This window comes from Rhinopithecus roxellana, chromosome 3 (genome assembly GCF_007565055.1).
Source record: "Rhinopithecus roxellana isolate Shanxi Qingling chromosome 3, ASM756505v1, whole genome shotgun sequence".
Taxonomy (NCBI): domain Eukaryota; kingdom Metazoa; phylum Chordata; class Mammalia; order Primates; family Cercopithecidae; genus Rhinopithecus; species Rhinopithecus roxellana.
In genome coordinates this window covers 142,993,026-143,019,119 of record NC_044551.1, presented here as the reverse complement: position 1 = coordinate 143,019,119, position 26,094 = coordinate 142,993,026, and the positions used below count along the sequence as shown (strand labels likewise).

Genomic DNA, 26,094 nt, shown 5'->3' with positions numbered 1-26,094 from the left:
ACTGAGCCTGGGCATCTCTGTCTTAGACAAGGCATGACTGCATACTGCCAGCTGTTGGGTTCTGAGATTCCCCCTCGCCATTGAATTATGCTTACTCAACTTTTTCATTCCACATGGTGTCTCCGGACAGAGACTAAGATACTTGGTCAATTTTATTCTTTCTAATTACTGTAATATTTCAGTGGTGAGATCACTTCCAGGTCATTCTCACAAGTACTTGCAACCATTTCTTTTGTGGTAGAAAAAGAGCCTGTTGAATCTGGGGAAAAGAAATGGTAAAATTTACTCTGCATATTGTTGAGATGATAACTTTCTGTTTTTTTTTAGTAGAGATGGGATTTCACCATGTTGGCCAGACTGGTCTTGAACTCCTGACCTCAGGCAATCCGCCCACCTTGGCCTCCCAAAGTGCTGGGATTACAGGTGTGAGCCACCATGCCCAGTGGAGATCATAATTTTTATCTTCATTACTTGGAGAAATCATTTTCCATTTATGGGCCTCTGTTTTTGTCATCTATAAAAATTGTGAATTAATATTGAAGAAAACTATGAATTTACCGAATGAATACATTATTTACTGAATTTAATGGTTGAATCTAATGGTTGAACCTATTATAAAGTTTTTTGTTCTGCTTATTTTCTTATTTCCTTGGTGTTTATGTAGCTGAGAGGCCAGTACAGAAAAACATCATTATTTGAGTTACAGTTTCTTTTAAAAACATTAATTGTATTCTCCTGTTACAGGTATTAAGAAATGGAGAGAAAAATAAGCAGAATTCATCTTGCTTCTGAACCCAATATAGCTCATTTTCTACAAGTATCTTGGGAGAAAACACTGGAATCTGGTTTTGTTATTACATTTACTGATGGTCATTCAGCGTGGACTGGGACAGGTAATATTAAAAACAAAGTTTTTAAAAATAAAATTTGAGTGTGGTATTCTTCAGTCCTCAGGGATACTTCTCCAATAGATATTGGGTAAGATACGAATTTTACTTGCTATTGCTGTCAAATTTATATACAGGTTTGTAATATTTAATGCCATTTTCTATAATTGATAGTAATAGAAAAACAAGAATGTGTCCCAGAAAATTCTGGTTACCATTTGAATCTTAGTAACTTGGATTTGTTCAGAGTTTTAAAATGATCTTTTTATAGAAAATATAAATAGTACTTTCTAAATATATCTTTTCTGAGGATCCCAGGGAAGAAGTCTGGGGCAGAGGAAGGAGATTGGTTAGGTAAATGGGTTTGTGTTGCCTTGGGGCAATGGAGTAGTGGTAGGTTATTTATTTATTTGTTTTCCCCAATGAACATGTATTACATTTGTAACAAAACAGGATCAGAGCCTAAAAATTTGTAATGCAAGGTTCACACCCATATTTAGGATCTTGGCTATGCTTTTAGGAAATACGTTTTTTATTTTTTAACTCTTTGGTGATAGTATTTTAAAAATGCTAATGACCATCAAATCATGTATGGAACATGATGGATATAAAATAAAAGTATTTAGAATTATATTTTCCTTATATAGGAAGTTTTAATACTCTTCTAAAGTATCTTATTGAAAGATTTAAAGAACTATTTTTATAATTATGCAAAAGTCTTTTCTAGAGTTATGTTGTGAACAATGTTTTCTGTACGATAATTTTTTCATGTTAATTTGTATACTATTTATATCTTCTGTTAAGTTTAGAAATATTTCTCTAGAATTTGTTACCATGATTATTATATATCGTCTTTAAAATTACATTGTAAAATTTTGTTTCTTTCTTGAGCATCATGAATTCTGTTATACAACACAGTCAAATTGAATTTATACTTACAGAGTTTCAAAAAAATTGTCTTTTTTGACACAGAACAAGTAATGTTGATGTAGGAATTTCTGTAAAATAAAGAATTTTCAGGGGTAATATTTGCAGTACTTATTATGATATCTATTTAAGCTACACATTTCTCTGTAAGGGAAATCAGAAATCAGGTTGGTGGTTGCAGTTCAAGAGTAGAAGATTGGTCAGCTTAATTTTATGTATGCCAATTCAGAAGACAATATTTCTTGTTTTAGGGTGGAGGATATATAAGGCTAAAGACCAGGGCAATAGATTAATGCTGGTCATCTGGGTGAGAAGCGCAGTTCTAACAACACAGCTTGGAAGCAAGTCCTAGGGGAAGTGGTTGCTTGTATGTAAGGAATACTGTATTTATAACTTTAGATATTTCTAATTGGCCAATGGCATATTCTGTATATTAAGTTATTGTCAGACAGATGACCTTAAAGTGTTTCAGGAGCCTTAATTATCAAAGGAAGAGACTGAATTCTAATCTAGTCCATAAGCCTCATTCACCAAGACAAAAATCAATGATAATATGTTATTTGACATTTTTTATCACTAAGTATTAGGGGGAAAAAGAGCACTTCATTAACTCTTATCTCTTAATTTAACCAGAAATGTAAGTTGATCTAAAATTTATGGAACATTTCATTTATATCATACAAATTGTGCTGGCATCATTCTTAATAATATTAACATGAATTATTGTTTCACTAGACAGTACAGATCTATATTGATCGTCCTAAGAGACACAGTTGGTTTGTCAACACTCTACGCAATTATCTAGACCAGTACCTACGAAATACGTTCTCAATGAATACTTTTTTGATTGAAAGAATGAAAGGATGTCTCAAATATATAAAACTGGTCTGAGAAAAAAGAAAATAAATTGTTCATTTTAGAGTTAGCATGTTTTTGAATGAAAACTCCAGTTTTATATTTACTTATTGTTGACATTTATCGTAACTGCAGTATATTCTACCATTTATTTTTTAGCTAATGGAATTTAGAGTGACAAACTGTGATATCAAACTTATGTATTCTCTGGTAGATTGTTAACATTTTGGCTTCCTGTACCAAACAAGCTTGAAAACAGAAAATTTTATAGTATACTATGTGGTCATTTTATTTTCAAAAATATCTAATAATGTTTAAATCTCTCAAGTGTTTTATGCTTTTATTCATTTCTATTTTCTTGTTTACATATCAGGGACAAAATAGGAAATCAAATAATATAACACCGTGCCCATGTTTAGTTAAGGCTTATTCCGTAAATGTGATCTGGTACTTTACATGTAGACAATAAAATCACTGAGGACATTGAAACAATTAAATAATTGAAACGTGGAAATTGATTTCCTTCCTATACCTCATCCTGTTTTTTTTGTTCAACATTTTGATTGCTGCAACCTTCAATTTGGACAACTTTTTTTCTCTTTTCATTTGAGTGAAATTAAAAGGATGTAAGTTTCCTTTTAATCTCCTCCACACTAAACTCACTGATTTCCATTAGCAATGTTTTATCTAGTGAATGTTTTTGAGGTCCAATTATCTAATTATCATGTGGTCTATGATCACATCAGTATTACAGGGGGTTATATCACAGGGTTAAGTCACAAAGTGGGTTAATGATTGATGACTGTGACTTTTATAAGAATTCCTATTGGCAGTGGGAAACTTGTATCACCCATCGCTGGAGTAGTTTGAAGTTTATTAAAGAGTAAATTAAACTTTACTAATTGTTTTATTATCCACTAACTAGATCCATTTATAATTATCTTAAGCATTAATAGTTTTTGAATATGGAAATAATGACAGAACTCAGTGGAAAGAGGATTTTAATAAATCAAGCAATGAAATGGGTTTATGATGCAATACCAACTGGAATCCTAATGATATGGTAAGACTGTATGTCTTCTGAGCTCCAGTACAAGCTTAGGATGTGTGCAGGCTTTTGGTTAGTTATATGTAGGTATCTGAAGGAAAAAAATCCTCTGTCCTCACTTACATCTTCATCTAACTGTAAACACTGCAAAAGTGATGCTTTTCAGTGTCAAAGTGAGTCTCAGTCTGACTCCTACTAGTCTGAGAATGGTTCCTTGTTTTTTGGTCATGTTGCCCTGCTCATGTTTTATGCCTTATTATGTGGTTCAGATGCATTCTTGCTGAATTTTATTATTTCTATTGCTTTTATTCTTGGTCACTGAAGTTTTAGAGCATCGAGTGCTTACAGCTGTACTTTTTCCAGATGTTCTTGGCACGGAATTCAAAACTGGTGACCAGATTGGTTTTTCAGGATTAAAGCCCTATGTAGGCAGTCAGATTTCCACATTTACTTTTATAGGAAATTTTCAAGTACATTTTTGAACAAATACCTGTTTTATATAATTTCCTTTCATATGTTTTTTCTCCTTCAAAAATTAAATATTCCATAATCAGCACAGTATTCATTGGGAGAGGAAAACAAGAGGATATCTAGGATGATAACTGACAAGATATCTAAAATGTTATCTAAGATATTAGCACTTGAATTTGAGCTCCATAGGCTAGCATTTTTGGAATGAATGAATGAATGAATGATTACATATTTTCAGACAGGTATCTTTTCATTTTAATGAAATTTAGAATACTTTTAACTAGATGCTTTTAAAATAGTTGTTCTCTATTTTCTTTTGTGTTTTCTTCAAGTTTTTCTATGACTGCATTAAAGATGGCATCTGCAAATTTATTTGCTATTTCTCTGTGAAATAACTGTTCTTCCTAGGTATTGGTGAGTTAAAGTTAGGTACTTTTTAACATAATGCAAACACAAAATATGAAATTATTCCTTAAATAGGAAGCATTTATCTTCTTATTTTTGTTTTTTTAGAAGAGCTACTAGGGCTTTTGAAATAGGTTTGATAGTGATGATCATATTAAATGTGTCTGCTTCCAATAGAGAAAATGTGAAAGTGTTTTAGAAGCTGTTAATATATGAATATAAGCTATTTTTATTCTTACCTTGTTCCAAACGTTGTGTGAAGTGTGAGAATCGTATTTTATTATCAAAACTTGTTATCAAAAATTGATCATATAAAATATGTTGGTACCTTTCAAGACTCCCTTTTTCATTGACTGTCATGGGTCTTCCAGAGACTTGATAGCATAGACACCAAAGGTATGAAAATGTGTCTTCCATTTTAGGGATTCTTTAATCATGATTTCCTTATATTCTGTAATTTTTTGTACTAATATTGTTTTTCAAAATTATGAATGGAAATAATTTATCCAATGTTTCATATCTCTGATTCACCTCAAAATAAAACATCCAGAGAGACATGAGTATTAATCCTAGCTTTACCAGTTACCTACTACATCACCCTAAACTATTACTTGATCTCTGTGAGCCTCAGTTTTCTCTTTTGCAAAATGAAAATAATATCTGTTTTTCAGTTTTATAAGGAATTAAAATAGATAAGTGTAATGCATAAGTATAAAATTATACAACCATATGGGACTTTTATTATTACTGTGATAGCCTAAATTAACACAGGAAACCATCCAACCACACACACATTCCAACAAATATGAGATTAAATCTTGTAATTTTAAAAACAAACAAATATGCAGACCCATTGCTACTTTTGAGTGTAAGAAGGGGAAAACCTCAGATGCCATGTTTGAGGAGATATTTCAAAACCAAAGTAATTGATGGGAATTAAAGCTTACCTGTACATTCATGGAATATCTGAACTAGATACACGTCTAGATGACAGTGAGTATAATGTTTGAGTGAAGTGGAATGTTGAGGCTTCAGACCTCTTATGGAATTGGAGTTGAGCTCTCAGTATAAAGAAAGGAACCTGGAAAAATATACTGTTAATAAAATAATCTTATAAAAAGACTACTACTCTCTGTCCTGAGGATGCAGCATAAAAATAGAACAGTCCCTAAGGACTACGAGTGAATAAAAGTCTCAAGAAAAATCAGAACCCTAAACCTGTGTTATGTGTGTATGCGAGGTTTAAAATGGAAAACTTTGCCTCAAGTGTAAAAATCAAGGTGAGAAATTAACTTTCAAAACTAGTCTCGAACTGATGAAACTTGTAATGACCCCCAGAAAGGCAAACCAGCAACCTTCATTTAAGACCACTTCTTCCCAGAACACTTGCCACTTTGGCTAGAGGCGAGCCGTACTCAAATGTTACAAAGCATGAAAGGAAAAGAAGTAAAACAAGAATTTTTCCACAGATAGAAGAAACATAATTTATACTCCAGGAGCCACACATAAATACAGAAATGAAAGAGATCTTAAAATACGTTTATTTAAATATTTAAAAGAAGGGTAGGGTAGAACAGGATATAATGACAAAGGAACAAAGATAATACCTAGAATTGAAAATATGATTACTGAAACAAAAATCTCAATGATAGATAAAACATCAGCTTTAAAAATACCTAGATAAGAGAATTGGCAGCCAGATCTCTAGTATAGTATGTGTTGCAGAGGAGATGCTCAGTACATTTTAGTTTCCTTCCCATTCTTTCCTTATCATCTCCTTTCATCCGTATTTTCTGTTGTTGGCACATGATATGAGAATAATGAGCTCCACTTTTCCTTTTGTTTTACTCTGCTCATATGAGTGAGAAATACACTGTAGACTATTGAATCTTTGATGCAAGGAAGGAAGATGTTATAAAATACTGAGCTTATTATTCATTATAGGAAATTATCTGGCTTTGACCTAAGAGCAGGTACACAAAGTGGAAGTTTCTCTAATAACTTACAATGTGTTTCATCTGAGGACAGAGAAAGAATGTCAAGGGTTTAATGTATTTCACATGAGTTGTGAGTCTAAATTAATGCATTTCTTAAAAATTGCTAGCTCAGTAAAAAGGAATAATTTGATTTAAAAATGTGTAGTATAGGGATTGATTTTACTTGTTTAAATTTCTGTTACATGTGATAAATTAGTACTAACAGATAAACTATTATTTTCTCATGTGTAGTCGTTTACTTTTAATTTTAAAACTTTTGTTAATATTTCCCATAGTTTCTGAATCAGACATTTCCCAAGAAGCTGATGACATGGCAATGGAAAAAGGGAAATATGTTGATGAACTGAGAAAAGCATTGGTGTCAGGAGCAGGACCAGCTGATGTATACACATTTAATTTTTCTAAAGAGTCTTGTTATTTCTTCTTTGAGAAAAACCTGAAAGATGTTTCAGTAAGTAAAACTTTCCAAAATGTTACATAGTAAAATGTCAGAGCACTTATTGAGGGATTATATTTAAATTTAAGTAACTACTATATTATTCCCAGAACACCTCAGAAGCAAAAGCTTGAAAAGTACTTGGTTTCCGAATTGAAAGAGACTTCAAAGCTAAAGTCATTAAATATATTAATGAATCACGAAAAATAATTATTGGAAAATATATTTAGTTTTTAATGCTTGAAAAATTTTAAAGTATTACAGAGTTAATTATAATCTTGGAAAAGGTGGGATCAGAATTTTTAGCCATTATGACAGGTCTTATTGAAATGTTTTGTGAAATATTGATTTTAAGAAATAAAATATATCTTTGAATATCGAATATTATGACTTATTTTCTACTTTATTAGAGTGTATTTGAAATTTAAAAATACATAGTAAGGATTAAGGATACTTTATTTATTTTGTCAGATTTAAAAATATTAAAATAGAAATAATTTGCAGCCTAAGCTTTGCAGACAAGAGTATCTGCTACTTATTCTGCTCAGTTCCTGCACCAATTCAGATCAAGGCAGGTGGTTTATTTATTAAAGTCTTGCACAAATTATTTGTATATTTTACCTAAGTTGAATAGATATTGAATTTGTTTTTTTAACCAGTGGTTTTTAGTCATATATGAGAGCTATCATTTCTGAAGGAGAGGGAAGGAAATGTTTGCTACATTAAGTTAACAAATAGCTATTGAGACTTTGTTTTAGAGCTCAACTTAGTTTAGAAAATTATTTTAAAACAACCTTTTAAATTAAGAATAATTAAAGAGATTTCTTTCATTAGAGAAACATTTGAAGAAACAAATGGAATCATTATAAATATATATTATCGTTTAGGGAATAATACAGAGAAACTAGCCTTAGTAATTTATATTTAAAATAAGCATTTTCTAATTAGCTGTCAAATTATGTAAGTTTCAATATGCTGAGTTTCTTAAAATGGTAATTTAAAGTAGGTTCAGTAAGAAGGTTGGAACTAGCTACTACAATTTTGTTATTTATCATAAGTGTTCTTTCCTATGGCCCAAGCTCAATCAGATGATATTATATGTTACAGAAGTGCAGACTCTTCGAATATTTTGAAGCAGATCGTTGCCAAATTGGGATCAATGCCATTTCCCATTCACTAAACATTTGCATGTAACAACTAGCATTATTTTGTGCAGCCATTTTCTAGTTTTTATCTGTTTCATACATATTGATACATAATAAATTCCAAATTAGTGAGGTACATTTTGGAAGGCTGAAAGGCTTTTGATATTTTTGACATGGTAAAAGATGGGGCTTGGTACAGTTGGCATTTATATTAATCTGTTCTCACACTGCTAATAAAGACATAACTGAGGCTGGGTAATTTATAAAGGAAAAAGATTTAATTGACTCACAGTTCCACATGGCTGGGGAGGCCTCACAATCATGGGGGAAAGCAAAAGAGGAGCAAAGTCATGTCTTACGTAATGGCAGGCAAGAGAACATGTGCAGGGGAACTCCCCTTTATAAAATCATTAGATCTCATGAGACTTATTCACTATCATGAGAACAACACAGGAAAGACCCCCGCTCAGGATTCAGTTACCTCCCACTGGGTCCCTCTTATAACACTTGGAAATTATGAGAGCTACAATTCAAGATGAGATTTGGGTGGAGACAGCCAAATCATATCATTCCGCCCAGCCTCTCACGTCCTCACATTTCAAAACCAATCATTCTTTCCCAACAGTCCCCCAGAGTCTTAACTCATTTCAGCATTGATTCAGAAGTCCACAGTCCAAAGTCTCATCTGAGACAAGGCAAGTTCCTTCTACCTATGAGCTTGTAAAATCATAAACAAGTTAGTTACTTCCCAGATACAATGAGGATACAGGCATTGGGTAAATATACCCATTTCAAATGGGAGAAATTGACTCAAAACAAAGAGACTACAGGCCCCATGCAAGTTTGAAATCCAATAGGGCAGTCATGAAACCTTAAAGTTCCAAAATGATTGGAACTCCTTTGGCTCATATCTCACATCCAAGTGATGCTGATGCAAGAGGTGGACTCCCACAACCATGAGCTGTTCTACCCCTGTGGCTTTGCAGGGTACAGCTCCCCTCCTGGCTGCTTTCATGAGCTGGCATTGAATGTCTGTGGCTTTTCCAGGGGCACAGTGCAAGCTGTTGGTGGATCTACCATTCTGGGGTCTGCAGGAAAGTGGCCCTCATCTTACAGCTTCACTAGGCAGTGCCCCAGTGGGGTCTCTGTATAGGGACTCCAATCCCACGTTTCCCTTCCGTACTGCCCTAGCAGAGGTTCTTCATGAAGGCCCTGCCCCTGCAGCAAACTTCTGCCTGGACATCCAGACATTTCTATACATCATCTGAAATCTAGGCAGAGGTTCCCAAACCTCAATTCTTGGCCTCTGTGCACTTGCAGGCTCAACACCACATGGAAGCTGCCAAGACTTGGGACTTGTACCTTCTGAAGCACGGCCTGATCTGTACCTTTGCCTGTTTTAGCCACCGCTGGAGTGACTGGGATGCAGGGAACGAAGTCCCTAGGCTGCACACTGCAGCGGGGGCCTGGACCTGGCCCAGGAAACCATTTTTTCCACCTAGGCCTCTGGAGCCTATAATCGGGGGAGCTCCCGTGAACATCTCTGACATGCCTCGGAGACATTTCCCCCATTATTGTGGTGATTAACATTTGGCTCCTTATTACTTATGCAAATTTCTGCAGCAGGCTTGAATTTTTCCCCAGAATATGGGTTTTTCTTTTTTGTTGCATTGTCAGGCTGCAAATTTTCCAAACTTTTATGCTCTGCTTCCTCTTGAATGCCTTGCTGCTTACAAATTTCTTCTGCTAGATACCCTAAATCATTTCTCTCAAGTTGAAAGTTCCACAGATCTCTGAGGAAGGGGCAAAATGCCCCTAGTCTCTTTAAATAGCAAGAGTGACCTTTAGTTCCCAACAAGTTCCTCATCTCCATCTGAGAGCATCTCAGCCTGGACTCATTGTCTGTATCAGCATTTTGTTCCAAGCCATTCAACATTTCTGTAGGAAATTCCAGACTTTTCCACATCTTCCTGTCTTCTGAGCTCTCCAAGTCTCTAGGAGGTTCCAAACTTTCCCACATTTTCCTGTCTTCTTTTGAACCCTGTAAACTGTTCCAGTCTCTGCCTGTTACCCAGTTCCAAAGTTACTTTAACATTTTCGGGTATCTTTATAGCAGCACTCTAGTCTACTGGTATCAATGTACTGTAACAGTCTGTTCTCACACTGCTGATAAAGACATACCTGACGCTGGGCAATTTGTAAAGGAAAGAGTTTTAAATGATTCACAGTTCCACATAGCTGGAGAGGCCTCACAATCATGGCAGAAAGAGAAGGAGGAACAAAGTTATGTCTTACATGGTGGCAAGCAAGAGAGCATGTGCAGGTGAACTCCCCTTTATAAAACCTTTAGATCTCATGAGACTTACTCACTTTCATGAGAACAGCATGGGAAAAACCCACCCCCATGATTCGATTACCTCCCACCATGTTTCTCTTACAACATGTGGGAATTATGGGAGCTACAATTCAAGATGAGATTTAGGCCGGGCGTGGTGGCTGATGCCTGTAATCCCAGCTCTTTCAGTGGCCAAGGTGGGTGGGTGACCTGAGGTTGGGAGTTCCAGACCACCAACATGCAGAAACCCCATCTCAGTAAAAATACAAAATTAGTCAGGCATGGTGGCGCATGCCTGTAATTCCAGCTACTTGGGAGGCTGAGGCAGGAGAATGGCTTGAACCCAGAAGGTGGAGGTTACAGTGAGCTGAGATCACGCCACTGCACTCCAGCCTGGGCGACAAGTGCGAAACTCTGTCTCAAAACAAACAAACAAAAAAACCAAAAACACAAGATGAGATTTGGGTGGGGACACAGACAAACCATATCAGCCTGGATGGAGTACTTGCCATGGCTGGCAATACATCAGGTTTTACTCCTTCTATGAAGAAAGAGCTTTAAGTCCTCTTGATTCATGTCTTCTACAGTTGGGTTGGCATCTGTCAGCATCGAAGACTCATAATAATCCTGAAAGATTTTTGCTTGCCACCCTGAAAGTAAACAACTTTATCAGAGCCAGCATCTTGAACTACAGGTACTACCTTTTCAAGAAGTGTTCACAAGAAATGGAAACAGCCTAAAAGATTACCAGCAATGCAAAAAGTGTGCTGGTTCCCTACAGAATGTCTTAAACCACTACATTGCAGTCTAAATAGCTGTCTCTTTATTTATTCATTTATTTATTTGTTTATGAGAAAGAAAAGGCTATTCTCAGAACAGTACGATAAGGAGGAGTTTGTTCATGGCTTGACTTACTTGAGAGATATTTTGGATATTTAAATGAGGTAAAATTTCCAGTGCTGTTGTCAGCCTTATGGATGGATGCAGCTGAGAGATCACAAGTTCATTTGGCCAAAGTGTCATGGTAATCTTCAATATTCAGGATGTGCTTCTGCAAACTGATTTCAGAGTGACAATATCTCATAAATTCATCTGCTAGCAAAAAAAAAAAAAAAAAAAAAAATCTGCAGACAATTGGAACGAAACATGGCAGACAGAATACTTTTTTGAAGCTAATTTTGCTTGGATGACCTAAAAATTGAGGAGTTTGCAATACTTTTCTTGATGATACAGACATCTGATTGTTGCCAAAAATGACCTCCTAAACTTAGAAGAAAGGAAAAGAATGAATATAAATTCAACTCAAAAAGTTGTGAATTCTATTGTTTCTTAATGTAAGGCTGCTCCCCCGTGACAAAGAGTTGCTCCCAGATGCATACCTCTGAGAGTCAGGGTTTTAGACATTTATTGCCATCAGTTCAAGAAATTTTGTGTATCTAATTGTGTGTTCACTGTACAGTTTAAACATTTTGGATATCTAACTTACATAAGAATTGTTTGAAATTTATATTTATAACAAATTTTCTTTTTTTTTCTTAAAAGGAAGTAACCACTATTTTAGTATTCAAAAATACCTGATATTTTGAAAATACTATCTTATGGTTTGTCTGAGTGAGAGAATTACAAATTTTTATCTCTCTCTCTCTCTCTTTTTTGAGATGGAGCCTCGCTCTGTCATGTAGGCTGGAGTGCAATGGTGCAATCTCAGCTCACTGCAACCTCGGCCTCCCAGGTTCAAGTGATTCTCCTGCCTTAGCCTCCTGAGTAGCTGAGATTACAGGTGCATGTCACCATGCCTGGCTGATTTTTGTATTTTTAGTAGAAGCGGGGTTGTGCCATGTGCGCCAGGCTGGTCTGACCTCAAGTGATCCGCCTGCCTCAGCCTCCCAAAGTGTTGGGATTATAGGCATGAGCCACTGCACCCAGCCAGAGTTACCAATTTCTAATGTAGTCAAATATTTTACATTTTAAACTTGTTTGTCAATATTTATACTCATGTTTTAGGAGCAGTGGGTCCAAAATTTTCATGAGATTGCTTTTGAGCTTATCCTCCCTAAACTTCCCTTAGGCGTTAATTGGCTTTTCTTTATAGATAACATAGATCCTTTCATTTTAGCTTCATCCTCATTTGAATAAATGTCGGGTGAACAGTTACACACTAATTTCTTTTCTCCATAGGGTGCGAACCCATGTGACCCTTCCTGCCTTAGTGCTCTTCATTTAACAGTAGATTGTTCTGGTTGAAAGCATACTGTAGTGCCAGCATTTGGAACTCCTCATCTCTTCAGCACAAGGACTATCACTCACCTAAGAGATCATTTGTGTGCTTTAGGTCACTGTTTTCCCTCTACCTTTAACAATTTATCCTGATTTTGCCATACAGACTTTGTCCTGCTAACAATGCATCTTAATGAATAATATATTCATCTTCCTTGTTTGCTTTCATATCTCACTCTGTTTCTTTAGAAAAAATTCATTTATGAGTCAAAGAAAAATACTTAATTCTTTTTGATAAGAATAAACTTGGGGTAATCATTTAACCTTAACTTCCTCATGATTCTGTTTTTTCATCTGTAAAATTTTAAAGTGATTTCTTAGATTAATTCCAGCTCAGCAAACATGTTGTAGAGCTACATATATATCTATATGTATGTATGTATATATACACACATATATGTATATGTGTATACATATGTATATACACATGTATGCATGTGTATGTATGTATATATAAACATTTTGGCTATAAGGATATGTCTTTCTTAAAAAAATTAATTTAATTTTATTTTAAGTTCTGGGATACATGTGCAGGATATGTAGGTTTGTTACATAGGTAGGCATGTGCCATGGTGGTTTGCCGTACTTATCAACCCATCACCTGGGTAGTAAGCCCAGCATGCATTAACTATTTTTCCTGGTGCTCTCCCCTTGCCTGGAACCCCCGACCAGCCCCAGTATGCATTGTTCCCCTCCCTGTGTTCATGTGTTTTCGTTGTTCCCCAGTGAAGGAAGCCTTGAGGTTTGAAGAAAAATTAAACATGATTTAATACATATATATGTGTATGTATATACATCTACACACACACACACACACATATATAGTGAATATCTAAAACACTAGAATTTGCTACAAGTCTCTAGTAGAATTAATGTGAAGTCTACTTCTATTTCTTTACCCTCATTTCCCCTACTACTTAAATAGCATAGAGGTTTATTTTTCAGTGATATAAAAATCCAAATAGCCAGTCCTGAGTTAATATGATGGCTTTATGATTTTGGAGACACAGGCTTCTTTGTTGCCTTGGCTTTTTTTTTTTTTTTTTTTAAATTGAGACAGGGTCACACTTTTTTGCCTAGTCTGGAGTACAGTGATGTGATCATAGCTCACTGTAACCTCTGACACCTAGGCTCACAAGAACCTCCTACCTTAGTCTCCCAAAGCACCGAGATTACAGGCATGAGTCAGTGTGCCCAACAGTCTACTTTGTAATTTTTAACAGGTAGTTTTTATTTCATAGTCCAAGATAACCTGTCTAGTTTTACTATTATGCTCACCTTTGAGGCAGCAGGACCCAGTTAAAGAGACAGGAAATAATATGTGCCTTTTCTTTAAGATGATCACTCCCAAATTTGATACATTCCTTTTGCTTATGTCCCATTGGCCAGAATGTCGTCACATAGCTTCACCTAGCAGCTGCAAGGGAATCCGTGAAATGTAATCTTCAGCTGCTTCATGTGCACAGAAGTTTTAATTACTGTGTAAAAACTGGAAGATAGATATTGAGGGTCAAGTAGCAATCTATGCGTTTAACATTCAGGGAAGATTGAAACATCATTCAGAAGGCTTTGTTGTTTTTGTTGCAAGGATATTTGTTTAGTATTGCATTACAAATAACGGTTTCAGTCATTTCAATTTAAGAAATGTTACAACATAAAGTGAGGTATATCCTACTCTATCTTACTGTATTTTATAAGTTTTATTTATTTTTTAGTGGAAAATCCATTCTAAGTTTCAGACAGCCTTCCCACATTATTTAACTGACATTTCTCAGATATATGAAAATGACGTAAAACCAGTTAGCCAAAATAAACATCCAGAGTTCTTTTTTAAAACAGCAGTCCAAAATCCTATATTATTGCCATGTGTCCCTGTGGTTTGAGGGACTCTGAATTCAAAGGGCTATTTCCAGATGAAATATCAGAATTGTAGCATTTATTGTGTATTCTGCCAAAGATTTTGTCAAAAATAGTAATGACTTTCAGGTCTGTGGGAATATGGGTTGCAGATGTGTTGTTTGAATGCCTGAAAAGGAAATCATAGTATTCTTTATTTTGGTCATAAAAGTATTTGTGTACCTGTGCCATTTTGATACTAAACACTATATAGTTTTGTGATCTTTTTGGAATGTGAGGACTAAGTAATGTGAGTGGTGAAGAAATCCCATTAAAAGTATATGGTTTCTAGCTAATCCATACATTAAATTTTAGAACTACTTTGAAAAACAAAAATATCAGTGTTTAGTTATACTATTTTTTGTTTATGGACCCATTTTATTTCTTGCTTTGTATTTTTGTGCCTTTATTTAAAATGTTTGCTTTGATAAATATTTTAAAGTCATTATATCTTAACTTTTTTGTTCAGAAAAGAAACAACTTAGCATAATAACAGAGCAGAAAAAGGCATGGCACGGTGGCTCATGCCTGTAATCCCAGTACTTGGGAAGGCCAATGTGGGAGGATCACTTGAGGCCAGGAGTTTGAGACCAGCCTGGACAATATAGTGGGACCCTCATCTCTACAAAAAAAGTAAATTAGCTGGGCATGGTGGGACATGCCTGTAGTCCCAGCTACTTAGGAGGCTGAGGTGGGAGGATCACTTTAGCTGAGGAGTTTGAGGCTGTAGTGAGATAAGCTAAGATTGTGCCAGTGCACTCCAGCCTGTATGACAGAGACAGAGTGAGACCTTGTCTCACAAAACAACAACAACAGCAACAACAACAACACCAACAACAAAAAACAGAAGTAGAAAGTAGCATGTAAAAACTGTGTTGTAAAAGGGCATTTCAATTTAACAATATTAATATTTGCTTGTTTTCAGTTAATCTACTTCAGCATGCAATCTCATACTTCATCAAATGCACTTGATATTGTCATTGTTTATACATGAAATAATACATGCTGAAAGTATAATGAGTTGCTAAGGAAAATAGAGGTAGTAAGCTAAGCTAAAGTAGAATTCAGGCCTGTTTTATGAATCCCAAATCAGTTTTTTAAAAAATTTGTTTAGGGATAATTTACGAACAATTAAATGTACCTATGGTGAGTATACAGTTTTCAGTATTCAGGAAAGCACTTTCAAGCCTCTTTGCAGTCAGGCCCTCAACTACCCATTTTCTTCTCCCAACCCTACCTACTCTGAAGGCCCCAGACAGCCACTGGGCTGCTTTCTGTTGTTATAGATCAGCTTTACATGTTTTAGAATTTCATATGAATGGAACTGTGCAGTGTGTATACTTGCTCATAACTTTATTTGCATAGTATAACGTTTTTGAGATGTCTCATTATGTGCTGTATAGCAGCATTTCATTCCTTTCATTGCTGAGTAGTATTCCATTGTATAGATACACCACATTTACTTTTTGATGAATATCTGGTGATTTCAAGTTGTGGGTTGATGTGAATAAAGCAGCTATATACATTCATATCTAAATCTTTTTGTGGGTATGTTTTAATTTTTAACAACTTTATTGTGATATAATTAACATAAAATGTGCATATAGAAAGTATACAACTGGGTAAATTTTAAAATGTGTACATACCCATAAAACTATCATCGTAATCAAGATAAGTCCTTAACCTGCCCCAAATTTTTTGTACCCATCGTAATTCCTTTCTCCCTCTCTCCTACCTCTTCACTCAGTCCCCAGAAAACCACTGATCAGATTTCTGTCATTATAGATAGGTTTACATTATCCATACATTTAACCATACAGTATGTACTTCTTTTTTTGGTCTGATTTCTTTTATGCAGCATAATTGTTTTGCGATTCCTCCATGTTGTTGTAAGTTTTAATAACTTATTCTTTTATTCCTGCTTAGTGGTGTTCCATTTTATGGATATACCCCAATTTGTTTATGCATTCACCAGTTGGGTTGCTTCTAGTTTTGGACTATAACCAATAAAGCTGCTATGAACATTTAATATTTGTATGGACATATGTTTTATTTGAATAATATATAGGAGTAGAATAGTTGGGTTATATGGTAGGCATATGTTTAACTTTTGAAGAAACAGCCCAATAGTGTTCCATAGAGTTTGTACTGTTTTACATTCCCATCATCAGTATATGAGTTCCAGTTTCTCCACATCCTTGTCATTACTTGGTATGGTCAGATTTTTCATTTTAGACATTTTAGTGGGTGTGTGACCATATCTCTTATTTTAAATTAGCATTTCCCTAATGTCTAATGATATTATTTGCCATCTATGTATCTTCTATAGTGACATATTTGTTTAAATCTTTTACATTTGTTTGTATTGGGTTGCTTATTTTCTTACTGAGTTTTGAAGAACTCTTCATATCCTTAACAGATACACAGTTTGCAAATACTTTCTCCAAGTTTGTGGGAGAAGCAGATAATTTCTTAATTTTGAGGAACTGAATTTTTTTCTTTTATTAATCTTGCTTTGAGATCACTTCTAATACATTTTTGCCTAACTTGTTACAGACTTATGCTTTCATGTATGAACTCTATAGTTTTAGATTTTTACATTTAGAGTCTGTGATACATTTTGAGTTAATTTTTGTATATACTTTAATGTATGGGTTGAATGTCATTTTTTATATGAATATTTAGTCATTCTAGCACCATTTGTTGAATTCCCTGCTGAATTTTTCTTGCACTTTGTTGAAAACCAGTTAACCATGTATGTATTATTGGTCTATATTTGGACTCTGTACTGCCCCATCGATCTATTTGTTTAGCTCTGTGCCAGCCGTAATCTGTCTTGATTACTTAGGCTTGTAATAAATCATGAAGTCTGGTGAAATCATGTAGTATAAGTTCTTCAGTTTTGTTATTTTTGAATTTGCTTTAGTTATTCTATTATTTCAAATATTTTTATGAGGTGTGGAATTATTTTCTCAATTTTTCCAAACAAGTCTGCTGGGATCTTAATTGGGAATGCATTGGATCTACAGAATTGACATCTTAACCATATTAAGCCTTCTGACTCATAAATATAGTACATCCATTTATTTAGGTCAGTGTTTCCTACCCAGGGGAGATTTTGCTCATCTAGGGTCACTTGGCAATGTCTGAAGACATTTTTGATTGTCACGGCCAGCAGCTCCTAACTGGCATCCAATGGGAAGAAGGCAGAGAGATGTTGCTAAGTATTCTATAACATGCAGGATTTCCTTCCATACCAAAAATTATCTGAAACAAAATGTCAGTAGTGTTGAATTCATAAATCTTCATTGAGATCTCATCAAGTACTCAGCAATTGTTTGTAGTTTTCAAATGATAGATCTTATACATTTTATATTAGGTTTATCACTTTGAAGCAGAAAGTGAGGTCACTGAATTAAAACTTTCCTTTTTTTCTGATATACAATTTAGGATCTAAATTTTATTCCAAATTCTACTATAACTTCATTCCTCACATTTTGGTATGTTGTGTTTTCATTTTCCTTTAAAATATTTCCTAATTTCCCTTTTCATTTTAGTCTTCACCCTTGAATTAATTAGTAGATTGTAATTTTGTTTTCAGCTTTGTTTGCTATTACAGATATCGTGCCAAAACTGGTTTTTAATTTAGGTCCATTGTTGTTAGACAACTTTATGTGACTTGAATCCCTTGAAATTTATTGGGACTTGTATTATGGCACTGAATGTAACCTTTGTTCAATGTTTTATATACATTTGAAAGAAATACTTATTTGTTATTTTTGGGTGTTATTAGATTTTCGAGTGTTAATTTTTGGGTATGAATTAGATCAGGTTGGTTGGTAGTGTTTTCTATATTCTTGCTTATTTTCTGTCTACTTCTTTTAAAAGTGACTGATAATGTATTAAGAACTGTAATTCTATATTTGTCTTACTTCTTGAAGTAATATCAGAGATTACTTCATGTATTTTGAGCCCTTGTTAATTAGGTGTAAAACATTAAGCTTTGACATGCTCTCTTGATGAGCTGCCCTCTTTGTCACTATGAAATGATCCTCTAATTCTATGATGTTATTTGTCTTAAAAATCTACTTTATACATGTTCTTATACTCTTCCAGTTGTCTTTTGATTGCAGTCTGCATGGAATATTTTTTCATCCTTTTGCTTTTAATTATTTTTCTCTTTATGTAAATTAGATTTCTTTTAGGAAGTATATAGTTGGGTGTTGTTTTTTTAATTCAGTCTATCAATCTGTGTTTTTCCATTGGGATGTTTAGGCCATTTATGTTTTATGTAATTATTGACAATTACATAAAAAATGGTGGTTTAAAAATCTACTATCTCTTGTTTGTTCCATCTTTATTTTATTTACTTGTTCTTCTCTGTTTTATTTTAGGTTAAGTATTTTTTATCATTCTTTTTTATCTTTTTAGTTATCTGGTTATCTATAACTCATCTTTATGCTATTTTTATGTTTGCTTTAGAGTTTATAGTATACATCTTTACCTTATCACCGTCTGCTTTGAAGTGAAATACCATTTCACAGACATTATGGCATCATACTTTCATTTCTCCTTTTATGAGCTTATGCTGTTGTGGTCATACATTTTACTTCTGCATATCTTACACACTTCACAGTTATTGTTACATTAATATTATTTTTACTTTTAACAGTTAACTTACTTTTTTAACTTTTCATTTTGAAATGACCTTAGACTCAAAAAGTTTTAACAGTAGTACGCAGAGGTCCTGTGTACCCTTCACCCAGCTTTCCCGATGATAACAATATATAACTGTAGTGCATTACTGAAAGCAGTAAATTGACTTTAGTACAATATTGTTAACTAAACTACAGACTATACACAGATTTTTATCAGTTTTTATGTGCGCTGTTTTTATTGTTCTTCATGTTGTTTTGGCATATAGTTATGTGAATTTTGTTCCACATATGGATTCATGTAACTACCACCATTGTCAGGGTACAGAACTCTTTTATTGCCTCAAAGAAACCTCTTTATTCCCTTGTGTTACCACCTTTATATTCACACTATCCATCCAATGTAAATTCCTGGTAGCCACCGATCTACTCTTTGTCACTGTAGTTGTGCCACTTTGAGAATATTAGTGGAATTGTACAATATACATCCTTTTGAGATTGGCTGTTTTTCACTGACCATAATATTTTTGAGAGCCATTGTTGAGTGTATCAGTAGATCATTTTCTTTATTGTTGAGTAGTCTGTTATTACTTCGTGCAATGCCATGGGTGCACCACACTTTGTTTATTCATTGATTCACTGAAAAAAACCTTTAGGTTGTTTCCACTTTTTTGGCTAGTAGAAAGCTGCTTTTGACATTCATGTACAGGTTTCCATGTGAGCATAAATTTTCATTTATTTAGTACAGGGGTTGGCAAACAATAGCCTGTGAATTGGCTGCCCATTTGGGGAAATAAAGTTTTACTGGAATGCAAGCATGCTTATTTTTTTTTAGTATGTTGTCTGTGTATGCTTTTGTACTACAGTGGCAAAGTTGAATAGTTGCAACAGAGTCCTCTATGGTGTGTAATGACTAAAATATTTACCTTTCGCCCTTTTAGAAACAGTTTGCTGACCCCTGCTCTAGGATAAATATCTAGGACTGTGAATGCAGGGTTGTATGGTAAGTATGTGTTTAACTTTATGAGAAAGTGCTACATTGTTTTCGCAAATGGGTGTACCATTTTGCATTCTTACCAGAAATACATAAGATCTGCATTCTTACCAGCATTTGGTATTGTCAGAATTTTTGCCTTTAGCCATTCTAATAGGTGTGTTATGGTATCTTATTGTGGCTTTTATGGACATTTCTTTCTTTTTTTTTTTGATAATATCTTTATTAACATAATGATCTTTACAGGAAACTTTTTTTTCTTTTTTCTTTTTTTTTTTTTTATTATATTTTAAGTTCTAGGGTACATGTGCATAACGTGCAGGTTTGTTACATATGTATACTTGTGCCATGTTGGTGTGCTGCACCCATCAACTCGTCAGCACCCATCAATTCATCATTTACATCAGGTATAACTCCCAATGCAATCCCTCCCCCCTCCCCCCTCCCCATGATAGGCCCCGATGTGTGATGTTCCCCTTCCCGAGTCCAAGTGATCTCATTGTTCAGTTCCCACCTATGAGTGAGAACATGCGGTGTTTGGTTTTCTGTTCTTGTGATAGTTTGCTAAGAATGATGGTTTCCAGCTGCATCCATGTCCCTACAAAGGATGCAAACTCATCCTTTTTTATGGCTGCATAATACTCCATGGTGTATATGTGCCACATTTTCTTAATCCAGTCTGTCACTGATGGACATTTGGGTTGATTCCAAGTCTTTGCTATTGTGAATAGTGCCGCAATAAACATGCGTGTGCATGTGTCTTTATAGCAGCATGATTTATAATCCTTTGGGTATATACCCAGTAGTGGGATGGCTGGGTCATATGGTACATCTAGTTCTAGATCCTTGAGGAATCGCCGTACTGTTTTCCATAATGGTTGAACTAGTTTACAATCCCACCAACAGTGTAAAAGTGTTCCTATTTCTCTACATCCTCTCCAGCACCTGTTGTTTCCTGACTTTTGAATGATTGCCATTCTAACTGGTGTGAGATGGTATCTCATTGTGGTTTTGATTTGCATTTCTCTGATGGCGAGTGATGATGAGCATTTTTTCATGTGTCTGTTGGCTGTATGAATGTCTTCTTTTGAGAAATGTCTGTTCATATCCTTTGCCCACTTTGTGATGGGGTTGTTTGTTTTTTTCTTGTAAATTTGTTTGAGTTCTTTGCAGATTCTGGATATTAGCCCTTTGTCAGATGAGTAGATTGCAAAAATTTTCTCCCATTCTGTAGGTTGCCTGTTCACTCAGATGGTAGTTTCTTTTGCTGTGCAGAAGCTCTTTAGTTTAATTAGATCCCATTTGTCAATTTTGGCTTTTGCTGCCGTTGCTTTTGGTGTTTTAGACATGAACTCCTTGCCCATGCCTATGTCCTGAATGGTACTACCTAGGTTTTCTTCTAGGGTTTTTATGGTATTAGGTCTAACATTTAAGTCTCTAATCCATCTTGAATTAATTTTCGTATAAGGAGTAAGGAAAGGATCCAGTTTCAGCTTTCTACATATGGCTAGCCAGTTTTCCCAGCACCATTTATTAAATAGGGAATCCTTTCCCCATTTCTTGTTTTTGTCAGGTTTGTCAAAAATCAGATGGTTGTAGATGTGTGGCATTATTTCTGAGGACTCTGTTCTGTTCCATTGTTCTGTACCTTTGTTTTGGTACCAGTACCATGCTGTTTTGGTTACTGTAGCCGTGTAGTATAGTTTGAAGTCAGGTAGTGTGATGCCTCCGGCTTTGTTCTTTTGGCTTAGGATTGTCTTGGCAATGCAGACTCTTTTTTGGTTCCATATGAACTTTAAAATAGTTTTTTCCAATTCTCTGAAGAAAGTCATTGGTAGCTTGATCAGGATGGCATTGAATCTATTAATTACCTTGGGCAGCATGGCCATTTTCATGATATTGAATCTTCTTATCCATGAGCATGGAATGTTCTTCCATTTGTTTGTGTCCTCTTTTATTTCGTTGAGCAGTGGTTTGTAGTTCTCCTTGAAGAGGTCCTTCACATCACTTGTAAGTTTTATTCCTAGGTATTTTATTCTCTTTGAAGCAATTGTGAATGGGAGTTCACTGATGATTTGGCTCTCTGTTTGTCCGTTACTGATGTATAGGAATGCCTGTGATTTTTGCACATTGAGTTTGTATCCTGAGTCCTTGCTGAAGTTGCTTATCAGCTTAAGGAGATTTTGGGCTGAGGCGATGGAGATTTCTAAATATACAATCATGTCATCTGCAAACACTGACAATTTGACTTCCTCTTTTTCTAATTGAATACCCTCTGTTTCTTTCTCCTGCCTGATTGCCCTGGCCAGAACATCCAACACTGTTGAATAGGAGTGGTGAGAGAGGGCATCCCTGTCTTGTGCCAGTTTTCAATGGGAATGCTTCCATTTTTTGCCGATTCAGTATGATATTGGCTGTGGGTTCGTCACAAATAGCTCTCATTATTTTGAGACACGTCCCCTCAATACCTAGTTTATTGAGAGTTTTTAGCATGAAGGCTGGTGAATTTTGTCAAAGGTCTTTTCTGCATACTTTGAGATAATCATGTGGTTTTCATCTTTGGTTCTGTTTATATGCTGGATTACGTTTATTGATTTGCATATGTTGAACCAGCCTTGCATCCCACGGACAAAGCCAACTTGATCGTGTTGGATAAGCTTTTTGATGTGCTGCTTGCTTTGGTTTGCCAGTATTTTATTGAGGATTTCTGAATCGATGTTCATCAGGGGTATTGGTCTAAAATTCTCTTTTTTTGTTGTGTCTCTGCCAGGCTTTGGTATCAGGATGATGCTGGCCTCATAAAATGAGTTAGGGAGGATTCCCTCTTTTTCTATTGATTGGAATAGTTTCAGAAGGAATGGTACCAGCTCCTCTTTGTACTTCTGGTAGAACTCGGCTGTGAATCCATCTGGTCCTGGAGTTTTTTTGGTTAGTAGGCTATTAATTATTGCCTCAATTTCAGAACCTGTTATTTGTCTATTCAGAGATTCAACTTCTTCCTGGTTTAGTCTTGGGAGGGTGTATGTGTCCAGAAATTTATCCATTTCTTCTAGATTTTCTAGTTTTTTTGTGTAGAGGTGTTTATAGTATTCTCTGATGGTAGTTTGTATTGCTGTGGAATCGGTGGTGATATCCCCTTTATCATTTTTCATTGTGTCTATTTGATTCTTCTCTCTTTTCTTCTTTATTAATCTTGCCAGGAGTCTATCAATTTAGATATTTTCAAAAATCCAGCTTTTGGATTCACTGATTTTTTTAAGGGTGTTTTTTTTGTGTGTCTCTTATCTCCTTCGGTTCTGCTCTGATCTTAGTTATTTCTTGCCTTCTGCTAGCTTTTGAAGGTATTTGCTCTTGCTTCTCTAGTTCTTTTAATTGTGATGTTAGGGTGTCAATTTTAGATCTTTCTCAACTTTCTCTTTTGGGCATTTAGTGCTGTAAGTTTCCCTCCACACACTGCTTTCAGTGTGTCCCAGAGATTCTGGTACATTGTGTCTTTGTTCTCATTGGTTTCAAAAACATCTTTATTTCTGCCTTCATTTCGTTATGTACCCAGTAGTCATTCAGGAGCAGATTGTTCAATTTCCATGTAGTTGAGTGGTTTTGAGGGAGTTTCTTAATCATGAGTTCTAGTTTGACTGCACTGTGGTCTGAGAGACAGTTTGTTATCAGTTCCTTTCTTTTACATTTGCTGAGGAGTGCCTTCCAACTATGTCATGAATTTTCGAAGTGTGATGTGGTGCTGAGAGGAATGTATATTTTGTTGATATAAGGTAGAGAGTTTTGTAGATGTCTATTAGGTCTGCTTGGTGCAGAGCTGAGTTCAGTTCCTGGATATTCTTGTCAACTTTCTGTCTCGTTGATCTGTCTAATGTTGACAGTGAGTTGTTAAAGTCTCCCATTATTATTGTGTGTGAGTCTAACTCTCTTTGTAGGTCTCCACGGACTTGCTTTATGAATCTGGGTGCTCCTGTATTGAGTGCATATATATTTAGGATAGTTAGCTCTTCTTGTTGAATTCGTGCCTTTACCATTATGTAATGGACTTCTTTTGGTCTTTGTTGATTTAAAGTCTGTTTTAGCAGGTACTGGAATTGCAACCCTAGCTTTTTTTTGTTTTCCATTTGCTTCATGGATCTTCCTCCATCTCTTTATTTTGAGCCTATGTGTGTCTCTGCACATGAGATAGGTCTCCTGAGTATAGCACACTGATGGATCTTGACTTTTTATCCAATTTGTAAGTCTTGTAATTGGAGCATTTAGCCCATTTACATTTAACGTTAATATTCTTATGTTTGAATTTGATCCTGTCATTATGATGTTCGCTGGTTATTTTGCTCGTTAGTTGATGCAGTTTTTTTCCTAGCATCAATGGTCTTTACATTTTGGCATGTTTTTGCAGTGGCTGGTACCGGTTGTTCCTTTCCATGTTTAATGCTTCCTTCAGGAGCTCTTGTACAGTAGACCTGGTGGTGACAAAATCTCTCAGCATTTGCTTTTCTGTAAAGGCTTTTCTTTCTCCTTCACTTATGAAACTTAGTTTGGCTGGATATGAAATTCTGGGTTGAAAATTCTTTTCTTTAAGAATGTTGAATATTGGCCCCCACTGTCTTTTGGCTTGTAGAGTTTCTGCCGAGAGATCTGCTGTTAGTCTGATGGGCTTCCCTTTGTGGGTGACACGACCTTTCTCTCTGTCTGCCCTCAACATTTTTTTCCTTCATTTCAACTTTGGTGAATCTGACAATTATGTGTCTTCAAGCTGCTCTTCTCAAGGAGCATCTTTGTGACGTTCTCTGTATTTCCTGAATTTGAATGTTGGCCTGCCTTGCTAGGGTGGGGAAGTTCTCCTGGATGATATCCTGAAGAGTGTTTTCCAACTTGGTTCCATTCTCCCCGTCACTTTCAGGTACACCAATCAGATGGAGATTTTGTCTTTTTACATAGTCCCATATGTCTTGTAGACTTTGATAGTTTGTTTTTACTCTTTTTTTCTCCTAACTTCTCTTTTTACTTCATTCATTTGATCTTCAGTGACTGATATCCTTTCTTCCACTTGATCAAATCAGCCACTGAAACTTGTGCATGTGTCATGTAGTTCTCATGCCATTGTTTTCAGCTCCATTAGCTCATTTAAGGTCTTCTCTATGCTGTTCATTCTAGTTAGCCATTCATCTAATCTTTTTTTCAAGGCTTTTAGCTTCTTTGCAATGGATTCAAACATCCTCCTTTCGCTCAGAAAAGTTTGTTATTACTGATCATCTGAAGTCTTCTCTCAACTTGTCAAAGTCATTCTCCATCCTGCTTTGTTCCATTGCTGGCGAGGAGCTGTATTCCTTTGGAGGAGAAAAGGCGCTCTGATTTTTAGAATTTTCAGTTTTTCTCCTCTGGTTTCTTCCCATCTTTGTGTTTCATCTACCTTTGGTCTTTGATGATGGTGACGAACAGATGGGGTTTTGATGTGGGTGTCCTTTCTGTTTGTTAGTTTTCCTTCTAATAGTCAGGACCCTCAGCTGCAGGTCTGTTGGAGTTTGCTGGAGGTCCACTCCAGACCCTGTTTGCCTGGGTATCACCAGCGGAGGCTGCAGAATAGCAAATGTTGCAGAATGGCAAATGTTGCTGCCTGATCCTTCCTCTGGAAGCTTCATCTCAGAGGGGCACCTGGCCGTATGAGGTGTCAGTTGGCTCCTACTGGGAGTTGCCTCCCAGTTAGGCTTCTTGCGTGTCAGGGACCCACTTGAGCAGCCAGTCTGTCCATTATCTGATCTCAAA

General features: G+C 35.5%; 1 protein-coding gene across 2 annotated transcripts in view; it reads left to right on the top strand.

The window, feature by feature from the left end:
- XRCC4 (X-ray repair cross complementing 4) overlaps positions 1 to 26,094 on the top strand; it is a 305,636-nt gene that overhangs the window by 28,218 nt on the left and 251,324 nt on the right. For both annotated transcript variants that reach the window (XM_010385636.2, XM_030927165.1), the window contains exons 2-3: positions 745 to 893; positions 6,866 to 7,041. In XM_010385636.2, coding sequence (XP_010383938.1) covers positions 755 to 893; positions 6,866 to 7,041 — 315 coding nt within the window. In that variant the 5' untranslated portion in view covers positions 745 to 754. The remainder of the gene's footprint in view (positions 1 to 744; positions 894 to 6,865; positions 7,042 to 26,094) is intronic.